General features: G+C 36.2%; 1 protein-coding gene across 1 annotated transcript in view; it reads right to left on the reverse strand.

The window, feature by feature from the left end:
* COL24A1 (collagen type XXIV alpha 1 chain) overlaps positions 1-14,863 on the reverse strand; it is a 388,650-nt gene that overhangs the window by 17,322 nt on the left and 356,465 nt on the right. Inside the window, exons 54-55 of the mRNA XM_033225467.1 lie at positions 8,090-8,125; positions 7,955-7,981 (exon numbers count right to left, since the gene is read on the reverse strand). Of these exons, the coding sequence (XP_033081358.1) occupies positions 7,955-7,981; positions 8,090-8,125 (63 nt within the window). The remainder of the gene's footprint in view (positions 1-7,954; positions 7,982-8,089; positions 8,126-14,863) is intronic.

Genomic DNA, 14,863 nt, shown 5'->3' on the forward strand with positions numbered 1-14,863 from the left:
TTCACCATATTGGCCAGGTTGGTCTTGAACTCCTGGTCTCAGGTGATCCACCCGCCTTGGCCTCCTGAAGTGCTGGGATTACAGGTATGAGCCACCGTGCCCAGCCAACTTTTGATATTTACTGTAGTAGAAACCAAAACAAATTTTAAAACTATTCATGTGTCAATTGCTTTAAAATATCAACAAACCCATTATATGTTAATATCAATATTTTTATAAAAGTTAACTATATTTGCCAAAACAAAAAAATTAATGAGAAGGGTGACCCAGTTTTACACTTTTGTGCATTTCTGTAATGTCTGGATTAATAGATTGCAGCTAAATTCTCATATTTGTTTTTGTATTCAATTGGTTGTGAAGAAAATCTAGCCTCATAGAGATATGTAGTAGGAAAAAAGAAAAGTATTTAAGTTGTCTTTTTCAAATAATTATGGATTTTCTTCTATCATATTATGCCTTATACCAAAACTTGGTAAGTGGTAGTTTCTTGAAGGTTAGTTTCTATGGGAAAACTGAACCCACCTCAATGAACGCTTTGTACTTTTATACTAAAATCTATTGGTCTACTTTATACTTTCATAGATCTTTTGCCTATACATGATTTTATTAACATAATATATTAATCATTCTGAAAATACTGATTTATGGAATAATGTAGGTCTTCCAAACACTGATATAGCTCATTACTTAATGTCAGAAATTACATTTGTTAACATCATCAGGAAAACATAATGTTACTTATCAGGAAAACATAAGTACTGGGAATCTGTTAAATTCTCAGTGATAAATACGTTTGCCCTAATTCTTATTTTTGCTTGAGAGCTTGAAATTTATCATTGGCATCAAATTCTGGCAGTTGTTTTCTTTGAAATGACAGGCTAACTTCATTCCTTTTCAAGAAAATATCTGTAAACTACTCATGTCTTAATAACACTGGTAGTCTGTCAATAAAAAATGGTACTCTATGATAAAACTGGCTAGTTGAATTTGCAACCCAAATAGCTGTACAGTGCTTTCAAAGCAATCACTACAGTGTGCACTATATGTACTTTATATGTTCTTCCATTTCATCATACAAAATATCAAAAAGATATTTAAAGAAGATAAGAGATCTAGGAGACAGCAAAACCGGTGGAATAATAACCTTCCAGAATTCTCTCTTAGCAAGTTAAAAAATGAAATAAAACCATGTCTTTAGAACTAAAGGACAGTATGAGAAAGATGTCTTACTAAGTAGAGAATATAATAAAAGCACATACACTATAGAAAAAAGAATCAAATAGAAATTCTGAAGTTAAAAAGTACAATAGCTGAAATAAAAATTTACTAGATAGGCTCTACAGTAGATTTCCATAGGCAGAAGTAAGCACCAGTTAACTTGAAGACAGGTTTATTGAGATTATCCTGTCTGAGGAGTGGAAAAAAATAATGAAGAGAAATGAACAGAGACTTGAGAGATCTGTAGGACACTGTCAAGCTTACCAACATATGCATGATGAAAGTCTCAGAAGGGAAGGAGAGAGAAACGGGGGCACAAAGAATATGTAAAGAGATAATGGCTGAAAACATCACAAATCTGATGCAAAAATATTAACCTACACATCCAAGAAGCTCTACAAACTTTCCCAGATATATCACAATCAAATTACCCAATTCTATAGATAAAGAGAGAATTCTGAAAGCAGAGAGAAGGCTCGTCATGTCCAAGAGATCTTCAACTAGATTAACAGCTAATTTCCCATAAAAAACCATAAAAGTGAGCAGGCAGTAGGCTAATATATTCAGAGTGCTAAAAGAAAAGACTGTCAGCCAAGAATTCTATTTCCAGTAAAACTCTCCTTTAAAAATGAAGGAAATAGTAATATATTCCCAGTTAAATAAAAACTGAGACAATTTATCACTAACATACCTTCCCTAGAAAAACATTATAGGGAGTCATTCAGGCCTAAATTAAAGGATACTAGGCAGAAACTTGAATCCACCTGAAGAAATAAAGAGCAGTAGTAAAAGTTACAATACAGTAAATATAACATATAGTATAGACCACAAGTAGCCAAAAGTAATTTTGAAAAAGAAGTTAGAGGCATCACGTTTCCTGATTTCAAAACTTACTATAAAGCTGCTGTAATCAAAACAGTTGGTACTGTCATAAAGACAGACATAAAGACCAATGAAACAGAATAGAGAGTCCAGAAATAAACCTTTCATTTATGATCAAATTATTTTCAACAAGAGTGCTAAGACCATTCAATGAGGAAAGAACAGTCTTTTCAACAAACAGTGCTGGAAAAATGGAATATCCACATGGGATAGAATGAAGTTAGACCCTTAACTTACATCAAGTACAAAACAACTTACATCATGAATTATATCATGAACTCAAAATGAATCAAAGACTTGAACATAAGAGCTAAAACTAAAAAATTATTACAAGCAAATAGGAAAAGCCTGATAACATTTAATTTTGCAGTGATTTCTTGGAAAGATACCAAGAGCACAGTCAACAAGAGAAGAAAGTAGATAAATTAGACTATATATATATAAAAAAATCTTCTGTGCATCAAAGGACACTATACAGAGAGTGAAAAGGCAACTCAAGGGATGGGAAAAAATAACTGCAAATTGTCTTTCTGGTAAAGGATTAATATCTAGAATATTTAAAGAGCTTCTACAACTTACTAACAACCAAAAAAAAAAAGCAACCCAATTCAAAAAATGGGCAAAGAACTGAATAGATATTTCTCTAAAGAAGAGGCTGGGCATGGTGGCTCACGCCTGTAATCCCAGTACTTTGGGAGGCCAAGGTGGGCAGATCACTTGAGGTCAGGAGTTCAAGACCAGCCTGGCCAACATGGTGAAACCCCAGCTCTACGAAAAATACAAAATTAGCCAGGCGTGGTGGAGGGCACCTGTAATCCCAGTTACTCAGGAGGCTGAGGCAGAAGAATCACTTGAATCTGGGAGGCGGAGGTTGCAGTGAGCCGAGATCGCACCACTGCACTCCAGCTTGGGCAACACAGAGTCTGTCTCAAAAAAAAAAAAAAAATACAAATGTCTAATAAACACATGAAAATGTGTTCAACACCACAAATCATTAGGAAAATGCATGTGAAAACCACAATGAGATACCGCTTCACAACCATTAGGATGGCTGTTATAGAAAAAATAAACCAGAAAATAACAAATGTTGGTGAGGATGTGGAGAAACTGGAAACTTGTGCACTGCTGGTGGTAATGTAAAGTGTGTGGCAGTTATGGAAAACAGTATGGCAGTTTCTCAAAAATTAAACATAGAATTACTACATGATACAACAGTTTTATTTCTAGGTATATACTCAAATTAATTGAAAGTGAAGACTCCAACAGACATCTGTACACCAATGTTTATAGCAGCATTATTCACAATAGCCAAAAGGTAGAAGCAAAATAAGCGTCCACTTGGATAAACAAAATCTGGTATATGTATTCAATGGACTATTATTCAGCTTGGAAAAGAAATAAAATTCTACTATAAGCTTACAACAGAGATGAACCCTGAAGATATTACATTAAGTGAAATAAGTCAGTCACAAAAAGACAAATATTGTACGACTTAACTTATATGAGGTACCTAGAGTAGTCAAATTCATAGAGACAGAAAGTAGAACGGTGGTTGCTGGGGCTGGGGAAAGGGAGGAATTGAGAATTATTACTTAATGGGTACAGAGCTTCAGTTTTGGAAGACAAAAAAAGTCCTAGGCATGGATAGTAATGGTTGCACAACAATGTGAATGTACTTAATACCACTGAACTCTACACTTAAAAATAGTTAAAATGGTAAAATTTTGTTATGTATATCTTGCCAACATTAAAAATAACAAGTAAATATGCTCATTATCCCTTAGACCAAACTATCCTACTTCTGGCAATCTGTCCCCTAGGTATTCTACAAAATGATATGTATATGGACAGGACATTTGTACTATGCGTAATAAAAAATTGAAAAAAAAAAAGCTCATCAACAGAGGGCAAGATGAGTAAATCACAAGATAGTCTTAATTGACATCACTATGATTTTCTGTGTGTGGCAGTAAAGAATACAATGATTATTAGTAGATTAGTAGTGTAGAGTTTGATGCTTTAGTCATGCTAAGGTACCAGCAATTTTAAACACCATCAGCACAGGCGACAACTCAATAAAAAGGCATTTTTTCTTCCCCAACAGGTATTAGAAAGAAAAGAAATTTCATCACACTTGGCCACTAAAAATTTTTCTTGACGATCTCCATGTTCCTAGAATCCCCAAGGTATTCACAAAGCCTAGCTCAAGACTGGCACATAGCAGTCAATCAATTTGTTGAATTTATTGATTTTTTTCCCCACAGGCAGACTTTAAGAAAGGCAGGGTCAGAGAAATTGTATTAAGAGGATTTGCCTGGGAAGTCATTCAGTCACATCTAAGTGCCCACATCGAAGTGTAAATCTCTCATTAGGTGCAGTGAGGGGATCAAAAAAGGAAAAATAACTTCTTCCAGGCACTCTAGTTAGAACATATTCTCACATGGAAATCACTCAATGTTTACAAAAACATGCATGTAAAATAGAAAACAGAGAACAAAGATTGATTATAGGTTGTGACTAGTGAGTGTGAAATAATGAGGTGAATTAGACAGCCGGATTCATTATACTTTGGGAGAAAGTAATTTTCACAATTCTCTCCAAATCATTCAAGTGAAGAGCAGATCTAGTCTAGGCATCTCAGTATTTTCAAGAGAAGTGTTATTTTTTCATATGTCTGAAGTTTCAAGATCACTGGTTGGTGAAAATGCTGACCAAATAGGAACTCATTTCAGGTCACACCCCTCTTTATGATGGGAGTTTTTGCTGATTCTAGGGAACCAGAATATAATAGAAGCTGCCACTTCTTAATTCATCAATCCAGGTTCTACAATTGACCCATTAATTGGAATAAATCAGTTGGGAATTCTTTCTCTCATTTAATGATTCTTAATGATTGTTATTTCCATCCTATACACCAAACACAGACACACATAGACACCGTGTTCTTCCCTTTACTCCACTAATCACTTCCGGTTAACTTTGACATCATGTTGTATACTTCTGTGCTCATTTCTAAATATCTTACCATATACGCTAAGGTCTGGTCATTACCCTATCCTCACATTCAAATTCACCATTAATACATATTACTTTTCCTGAAACATTTCCTTTTAGCTATTCCACTTTAAAGAACTGACCAAGTTACTTCAGTTTCGTAGGTCTTACAAAGATGTGGCTGGACTGGATTATAAGTTTTCCTACTTATCTTGACCCACAGTAAGAAATACATTTTTACATCACGACAAAATTCAGACAAACATACATATATTTAACCTCAAAAAGTTCTGTAAAACCATATTTATTCTTACTGATGATGATGTACTGATTTTTTTTTGTTTTTTAAAATTGAGGTAAAATTTATATAACATAAAATTCACTATTTTAGTCATTTAAAAATATACAATTCAGTTGTCTTTAATAGATTCACAATGTTGTTCAACCATTACCATGATCGGATTTCAGAGCATTTTTATTACCCCCCAAAAGAAAATCCGTATCTACTAAGCAGTCCCTCCCCATTTTTTTTTATTCTATTTCATTTGCTCTAAAAATAATCTTGAATGAGACTCACTAAATTGGTCTTATGATCCACTGACCAATGAATCCCAACTCAAAGTCTGAAATAACTGCTAAATAATTACTGAGAGGACCTCTAGTTCTATGAATCTATTCCTTTATAGATATTGTTTCTCTCCAACTGAAATCTAGTTTAGAAGATTCCCACTAAAATTTCCTGAGAAGTTGCCTTTTTTGTATTCATGCAGGCATGCCCTCAACATTTATTAAGAGCTTAAATGGAAAGGGAATTTAAAAAGTAGTCTCTACCTTCAGAGGGTTCACAATATAATAGAAAAGACAAACATGAAAGTAAATGAGTATGAATGAAGAAGAGGAAGTGATCAGTTCTATCTTGTAGTGTGATAAGGGGATGGAATTAAGAAAAGTTTCATGGAGGTCGACTTTAGAAAGAATGCATAGGTGTCTTCTCATTGTCATTTGGACATCTGCTCTAGAAATCTTATTCTCACTGTTATTTTCCTACAATGGACTCTGCAAGTTCCAGGAAAACAGCACTATATATGGAAATCTGTTTTCATATCGGCCAAGAAGGAATACAGAAAGGAGGAAAAAGGGAGAAAAGAAGGAAACAAAGAAACTAGCATTTATTGAGTAGTTATAATGTATTCAACACATATATTTTCTTAATCTTCCTAATTTCTCAAAGTATATACTTATTTTAATCCACATTTTGCTCTGAGCAAAAACCTCTCATGTCTTAGTCTATTTTGGCTGTGTAGGAACACATATATTTTCCAAGTGAGACAGGGATATGTGTCCCACACTTTGGCACTTAAATGTGAAAATTGTCACTAAACATTTCTTTAATTTGCCAATGACATATGATTCTTTAGAACTTGAACTTGTTCTTTCTTGAGAAGGGAGCTATGATATATCAAAGTTATAATTTGGGAAGGCAATTAATGAGGGTACTTGTAATCCATGCATTGTGGGGATCCAGGAGGAAGGGAAGAGTAAACAAGTGGAAAGTTATTTAAAGACTAGAAGAAAGATTTTTTTTTTTGAGACAGAGTCTTGCTCTGCCAGGCTGGAGTGAGGGGGCACAATCTTGGCTCACTGCAACCTCCACCTACTAGGCTCAGGCGATTCTCCTACCTCAACCTCCTGAGTAGCTGGGATTACAGGCATGTGCCGCCATGCCTGGGGTTTTGCCATGTTGGCCAGGTTGGTCTCAAACTCCTGACCTCAGATGATACACCCACTTTGGCCTCCCAAAGTGCTGGGATTACAGGTGCAAGCCACCATGCCTGGCCGAAAGACATTCTTATTGATGTTCACACAGGGAGAGGTTCCCTCTGCATTAGTCAGAAGACCAGAAAGGGGAAGTGATTTTTTAAAATCACAGATAAATGGGTCTCTTGTTGTCAAGGGGATAGTCTTCCTTGTGGCACTATGACCCAAGGAAAAGCTGAGGGAAATGAAGAGTTTCTGATCTGCTGAGAGTAGATCACAGGAAACCACCACCTAGAACTAGCAGAGATCTAAATGACATCAGAGCAGCATGTGAAATAAGAAGGCTTAAAAGGCGCAGGACTGACCATTGTTTGGGATGGTGTAGCAACAGTAGATCCACACTAGGCAGAAAATATGACCAAGGACCACTGTATTTGACCAGGAGGTTGGAGGAGTGGGGTGTGGGTGAGGTTGCAGATGGAGACAGACCTCTCATAGGGAGCAGGAAGACAAAAAGACTGCGGAATATGAGAATGGATACAAAGCATAAGGAAAATCAAGCTTAGAATATCAGAGGGCATGAGAATAGCAGGAGCAACATAAACATTGCCTCAGAGATAAGGGTAGCAAGTTTTGGGTCATAGTAGTTAGATAATAAGCAAACATAAGAGAAGTCCGATGGCTTCGAGAGTTACCAGAAACTGAGAAAGATTCATGTAAATCAAAGAAGTGGATAACTCTGGCTGGCAAAAAGAGAACATTTAAAAAAGGAGAGTGAAGATGTAGAATTAGGAAGAAGTGGAGGTAATTAGTTTTTCAAGTGCTTATTATGTATTATACAATGTGTTGCGTGCTTTACTTCTTACTCAATTCTTGAAACCACCCAAGAAAGCAGGAAATACCATCTCCATTTTATAAATAAGAAGTCTGAGGCTTGGATTTCATGTTTGTGTAGCTGGGCCAGCCCTGTATCAGGTTAGCAAAAAAGAACAGAGGTATGCAAAAGGGACACCTTCTAATACAGAGTTAACAGAAGAAGATTTAAAAAGTTAATATGACATACTAAGATAAAACAAAATAAAATCAAACCAAGTAAACTTACTCTTGGGCCTGGTGCTCCAGGTGGACCCTAGAACACAGCAAATTAAAAAAATACACATTTATTTAGTAGACATCTCAAACCAGGTAAGCATATAAGCATCAATCGTAAACAGATATAAATGAAAAACCAACTCACTGGAGGCCCTGGTTGACCTCTCAGTCCTTGAGGACCCTGGAAGAAATGGAGACAAACACAAGAGGTATATATTATACTTTTGGTTGGGTATAAGCAAGAGAACTAATATTCAACCTCTGTCATCACCTTTCGTGCCAGGCAAGTCATACAATTTAAAATTGTTTTAGTATTCTAAAGTTATATGCTCCGGTACTTAGCTATCATCCATATTCATAAACAAACTGGATATTTATTTTCCTGATTATTGATATTGATATTATTAGAAACTGAATTTACTCATTTTACTAAACTACTATAAATGTAACATTTAAAAATGTTAGTATTGTCTAAAGATGTCTTTCCTGTTATTTCTTTTTTTTTTTTTTTTTTTTTTTTTGAGACGGAGTCTCGCTCTGTCACCCAGGCTGGAGTGCAGTGGCCAGATCTCAGCTCACTGCAAGCTCCGCCTTCCGGGTTCACGCCATTCTCCTGCCTCAGCCTCCCGAGTAGCTGGGACTACAGGCACCGCCACCTCGCCCGGCTAGTTTTTTGTATTTTTAGCAGAGACGGGGTTTCACCGTGTTAGCCAGGATGGTCTTGATCTCCTGACCTCGTGATCCACCCATTTCGGCCTCCCAAAGTGCTGGGGATTACAGGCTTGAGCCACCGCGCCCGGCCTTTTCCTGTTATTTCTAACTGCCACCTACCTAATCATCAAATATAGAAACTTAGTGTTCTTAGACACCTTAATTTCCTTCATCTACCTATAAAGTGGTTGCCAACTCCAAAATAATACTTCTCCATTTTTATTGACAATTAAATGAATGAAGAATGTTAAAATTAATTAGTATTAATGTGGAAATTAGAAAAGTTAAAAGGTATATAGCAAAATGTCAAAAGCTATGTTGACATTTTTCAAAATGAAGCAATAGTAATTACTGTTAAAAATGCTCAAAGGCCCTGTATGTCTGTTCAAAAGTAACCTAGATGTTCAGCTAAATGTTAAGACTATATTGAATCGACTCCAATTATGGTTAAAAGATGGCAAAGCAACACTTATCTTCAGCTGAGTTTTGGATAATGTCAACACCATGCTTGACTTAGTATTAAGTATCTTGTATTGCCAAAGCTGTTAATCCTAAATATACTGTGATAGCTAGAACAAACAATACATAGCAGCTTGAAAAGAGTAGAGTACTCCAACACTGTGCCTGCTAGACATGTCTTAGTTTATCTGATTTATGATTACAATTTTAAGCAGAGAATGTACTAAACTTGTACATAATGAATGAATGATGTTGAAATTAGTACTAGTTAATTTTAATACTAGTTAAGACTAGTTAATTTTAACATCATCCATTCATTTAATTATCAACCAATGCATGTACTTCAGAAGCTGCATGGTAGGTGACAGAAATGTCACATTGGAGATAGCCTTTTAACTATACAGAAGCTCAAAATGAAATTGGTTGTGTACGCTTCTCCATTTTGGATCAACAATGTAAAAATAATAAACAGTTGTGATAGTCCATTCCACTTAGCAAGTTTTGCAATTTGGAAAATATCACTGATGGTTCAGTACAAAATATGTATCTTATCTTTGACTTCAAAAGAGGAATTTATCATAGAAAAATAAGAAACAATTTCTACTGTTGACTTTATAAAGTTCATTCCAGCTTGTTATCCAGAACAAGTCAGACCACCACAAATATGATCAAACAAAATACTTCAAACCCACCCCAAGATAGGGCAGGGCAACCCCAATGTAACCACATAGAATAGGGCAAGTGGCCAAGTTAAAAAAATATGATTCCAATATGATAACATTTTATTAGTTCTTTTTTATTACTCTAGCTAATATACCATTAAGGTGAAGTGATTCACTGTCTCTCTCTTTTATATAAAGCAGTTTATAGGCCGGGCATGGTGGCTCACACCTGTAATTCTAGCACTTTGGGAGGTCAAGGCCAGAGGACTGCCTGAGCTCGAGTTTGAGACCAGCCTGGGCAACATAGTGAAACCCCCTCTCTACTAAAGTACAAAAAAATTAGCCGGGTATGGTGGTGTGCTCCTGTAGTACCAGCTACTTGGTAGGCTGAGGCACGAGAATTGCTTGAACCTGGGAGGCAGAGGTTGCAGTGAACCGAGATCACGCCATTGCACTTCAGCCTGGGTGACAGAGTGAGACTGTCTCCAAAAAATAAAATTAAATAAGTAAAGTAGTTTATAACAACATTATGATTGTCTCTGTTAATTTTCTTTCACTTTTTTTTTTTTTTTTTTGAGATGGAGTCTTGCTCTGTTGCCCAGGCTGGAGTGCAGTGGTGTGATCTCGGCTTACTGCAATCTCCACTTACCAGGTTCAAGTGATTCTCCTGCCTCAGCCTTCCGAGTAGCAGGGACTACCGGCGTGCTCCACCACTCCTGGCTATTTTTTTTTGTATTTTTGTAGACACGGGGTTTCACCATGTTGGGCAGGCAACTCCTGGCCTCAAGTGATCCACCTGCCTTGGCCTCCCAAAGTGCTGGGATTATAGGCATGAGCCATCGTGCCTGGCCGTCTATGTTAATTTCTAAAGGGGAACCAAATTACTCTGAATGCTTATGGTGGTTATTTGGCTATAGTGAAAACACTGCCTATGAAAATAGATTCTCTTTCCACTTTATCCCAGAATTTACATACAATCCTCCAAAAGTAACATATTTTATCAGTATACTTTAAAAATACGTGTAAGTGCGTACCCTTAAACTTGAGCATGTTAGTCTTTTCCTTTTTGTAAATTTCTTTTATTTCATTTCCTTATGTCATCTCCCTTATGTAAATGCAATCTTGATTTAGCTTCATGATCCTTATTTTAGGCTGGCTCAGTTGCAGAGAGCTTCCTTTTCTCATTTATAAACTGAGGAGCTTCCATTGTAGGATGTTTAGCAGCATCCCTAGCTTCTACCCACTAGATGCCACTAACATCTCATTCTTTTTCCCCAACTGTTCAACCAAAAATTTCTCCAGACATGGCCAAATGTCTCCTAGGGCAGTAGGGGGACAAATGGCTGCTAGTTGAGATTCATTGGTTTGAAAGGAGAGTTTAGTAATATTAAATAAGATTAACTAGATAGCAATGTAATTAGAACAGAATGAGTGAGCATCACAAGTCATAGGGCATGACTGCAAACAAGAACAGAAACTCTTCAAGCTGTCATGTGAGTGATAGCTGAGCTACTCTAGGTGGAGGATACACACACACACCCCCCCATATTCCTTACTAAGTTGCTTCTAACCCTCTTTTTCTAAGAGGCACTGCAATTTATAGAAAAACACAATCACATAGCAATAGGAATTGAGAGACCTGGGCTCTGGTTTTTGTCTTTGTAACTTAATTTGCTATATGGTCTTAAATGAACTACTGCACATTTGGATCTCAGATATCTAAATTGTGATATAATAGGTCTAGTGAAGATAATCTCCAAGGTTCACTTTAGAATTATGATTTTCAAGACTTTTATCAATTTTCTTCCCGACATGTGTTTTTTTAAATTTTTAAACTTTCTTTAAAGATGGGAGTCTTGCTATGCTACCCAAGCTGGCTTTGAACGCCTGGGCTCAAGCAATTCTCCTGCCTTAGCATCCCCGAGTAGCTGGGACCACAGGCATGTGCTTCTGCACCTGACCTACCTCATGTTTTATATCTGGATAAAGAAGGTGTACATATGCATACAGATTGGGAATTTAAAATTTAAAGTCTGTACAAATGTAATAGTAAGTGTTCTTGAATTTAATAAGTTTGATAATTTTTTAAGGAATGATTTATACTATTTATGATTTTCAAAAATAAATACATACATATATATGCTTTAAAAGCTTACGGTGTTAATATTTAGGACCTATTTCCCATATCCTAGTTTTTCCTTCTAATGCAGAAACCATCCTCCTCACTTTCAAATTGGAGACAAATAAGCCAATGTTAATCAAGAACTGTGAAGACACATTAACTTAGAGATAATATTAGAGAAAATGTCAATGGGATGTTTCAATATTTTATGATTTCATTAAATAGTATGTTATAAATATGAAGCAGCTAATCTAAAAATTCATGCTGAGATTGTTCTCTGCTTTTTTTTTTTTTATTTCTATAGCTTTAAGTTATGTGATTCAAGTTGTGACATTCTGTCAAAATTATTTTCAGGCCAGGTATAGTGACTCATGCCTGTAATTCCAGGGCTTTGGGAGGCAGAGACCAGAAGGATTACTTGAGGCCAGGGTTCGAGGTCAGCCTGGGCAACACTGGGAGACACTGTATCTACAAAAATAATAATAGTAATAATCATTAAATAAATAAATTAGCCAAGTGCAATGACATGCACTTGTAGTCCTATCAGCTATTTGAGAAGCTGAGGTGGGAGGACTGCTTGAGCCCAGGAGTTCGAGGCTCCAGTGAGCTATGGCTGCCCCACTGCATGTCAGCCTGGGTGACAGAGCAAGTCTGTCAAGAAAGAAAAAATATCATTTGCCGATATCTGACACTAGGATACCATTTCTGCTATAAGTTAAAATTTTACTTAGAATTTTACTTAAGTTAAATTTTTACTAACTGTATCTCATTAGTTCCAGCTGTCCTCTTTCCATTACTTACTCTAAAATTTACTCAATTGTGTTTTAAGTGTTTGAGGTCTCATAGAAAGTAGGAAATTTTGTAAACTTTCAGGATTAATTTGCCAGTAACACAACAGTTTTGAAGTAGAGAAAGAGTAGATAATTCTACATGTTATCTGCTAGGTTTCCTTAAGATGCCATAAAACTCTGGCTCTGTTTAGAATATATATATGAACAGGGCTAGGTGCAGTGGTTCATGCCTGTAATCCCAGCACTTTGGGAGGCTGAGGTGGGCAGATCATCTGAGGCCAGGAGTTCAAGACTGGCCTGGGCAACATGGTGAAATCCCGTTTCTACAAAAAATAGGAAAAAAATTAGCCGAGTGTGGTGCTGAATGCCTGTAATCCCAGCTACTCGGGAGGCTGAGACACAGGAATCACTTGAACCAGAAGGTGGAGGTTGCAATGAGCTGAGATCATGCCACTGCACTCCAGCCTGGGCAACAGAACAAGACTCTGTCTCAAAAAAAAAAAAAAAAAGAAAAAAGAAAATATATACGAATCTAGGGACTCATTTTAAAAACAGTCCATAGGCAGGCAGACAGGCAGCAAGTATAGAACAGAAAGAAAAATAACTCTTTCATAAATGGCCATACAGAATCAGCTCTCTCAATGGTGGAAAGGACCTACTTGGGATCAATACTAGAGTTTACAATGTTAAATTACAGAAGACGTGAAGCTTCCTAATCTAGAAACTCAAATTATAATAAAGGGGTTACTTTTCATGTGTTGTATAATGAGCTGTAAACATCTTTGTATTTTTTTAAAGTCACTGAATCATGCTTTGGTCATTTTTTGGTTATTTTTAGGTGTAAAACTTGGTAAGGAGAGCACAGTTTAATAAATTCATAGTTTAACAAATTTTCCTGCATGGAAAATTTTAAAATAAGATTGAGGCCAGGCATGGTGGCTCATACCTGTAATCCCAGCACTTTGGGAGGCCGAGTAGGGTGGATCACAAGGTCAGGAGATCAAGACCATCCTAGCTAACACAGTGAAACCCCGTCTCTACTAAAAATACAAAAAAATAACCCAGTGTGGTGGCAGGCACCTGTAGTCCCAGCTACTCGGGAGGCTGAGGCAGGAGAATCGCTTGAACTCGGGAGGTGGAGCTTGCAGTGAGCCAAGATTGTGCCACTGCACTCTAGCCTGGGTGACAGAGTGAGACTCTGTCTCAATAATAATAATAATAATAATAATAATAAGATTGATAAACCAATTTGATAGACTGTTGTGATTCTGATATTTGTGCAAAGACTTAAGTCTCTTATTTGTCTCAATACAATAGATCTTAGCTAATAAAATCCATTCCAAAAATGCACCATTTACTAGTATTATCTGAGAATGACCTCTGTGAGTATGTTACTTTCTGAAAGACAGTAACCAATTAGGTGTCTTTAGCCAGTCAATTATTTAAACTGTCTCCTTAAAGAAAACAAACTGGTAGAATGCACTGAAAAATTCCCAATGAAAGTGTAAGAAATGTTACCAAGCTTTTCCATAAAAAAAAGGAGAAAAGTTTAATGGCACATTTTATGGATTATGATAATTGCAGAATGATCTCCAGGAATTAAAAGATTGCCTTTATAAAGCTCCTTAAATTATAATGGAATCAAAGGAAAAGAGGTGATTAAAAAGGTATTTAGTATCAGTTACTCAACAATAAAGCAGAAAAAAACTCATAATTCTAATGTGCCAGTTAATTTTTTTATTTTTAAAATTATTATTATTATTATTGCCGCAAATTTAGTTGCCTACTCTAAATGCCACTGTGCCTATTTCTCATCTCCCTCGGGTAACTGGAAGTTTGCATCTTATTTGTGAAGAGAAACATAATCCACAGACTAAAAACTCTATAAAGCATGTTAATTCAGGAAATTCTACTTTACCAGGCTAGAATTGGAAATAGTGTTTCACTTTTTAATTTTAGGGCATATTATTCATTTATCAACTATTACCTATTACATGGCAAGTTCTGTGCTAGACACTGATAACCTGTGTACCACACAAAGTTCCCTACTCTCAGGAAGTTTACATTCTAGTGGAGGGGACAGGAAACAATTGCAATGAGTACTATTATGAAGAAAAGAAAACAAGATCCTGTGAAAGAGAATGACCGGAAATGATGAGACAGAATGATCTGAG

This window comes from Trachypithecus francoisi, unplaced genomic scaffold (assembly GCF_009764315.1).
Source record: "Trachypithecus francoisi isolate TF-2019V2 unplaced genomic scaffold, Tfra_2.0 Lachesis_group12, whole genome shotgun sequence".
Lineage (NCBI taxonomy): Eukaryota > Metazoa > Chordata > Mammalia > Primates > Cercopithecidae > Trachypithecus > Trachypithecus francoisi.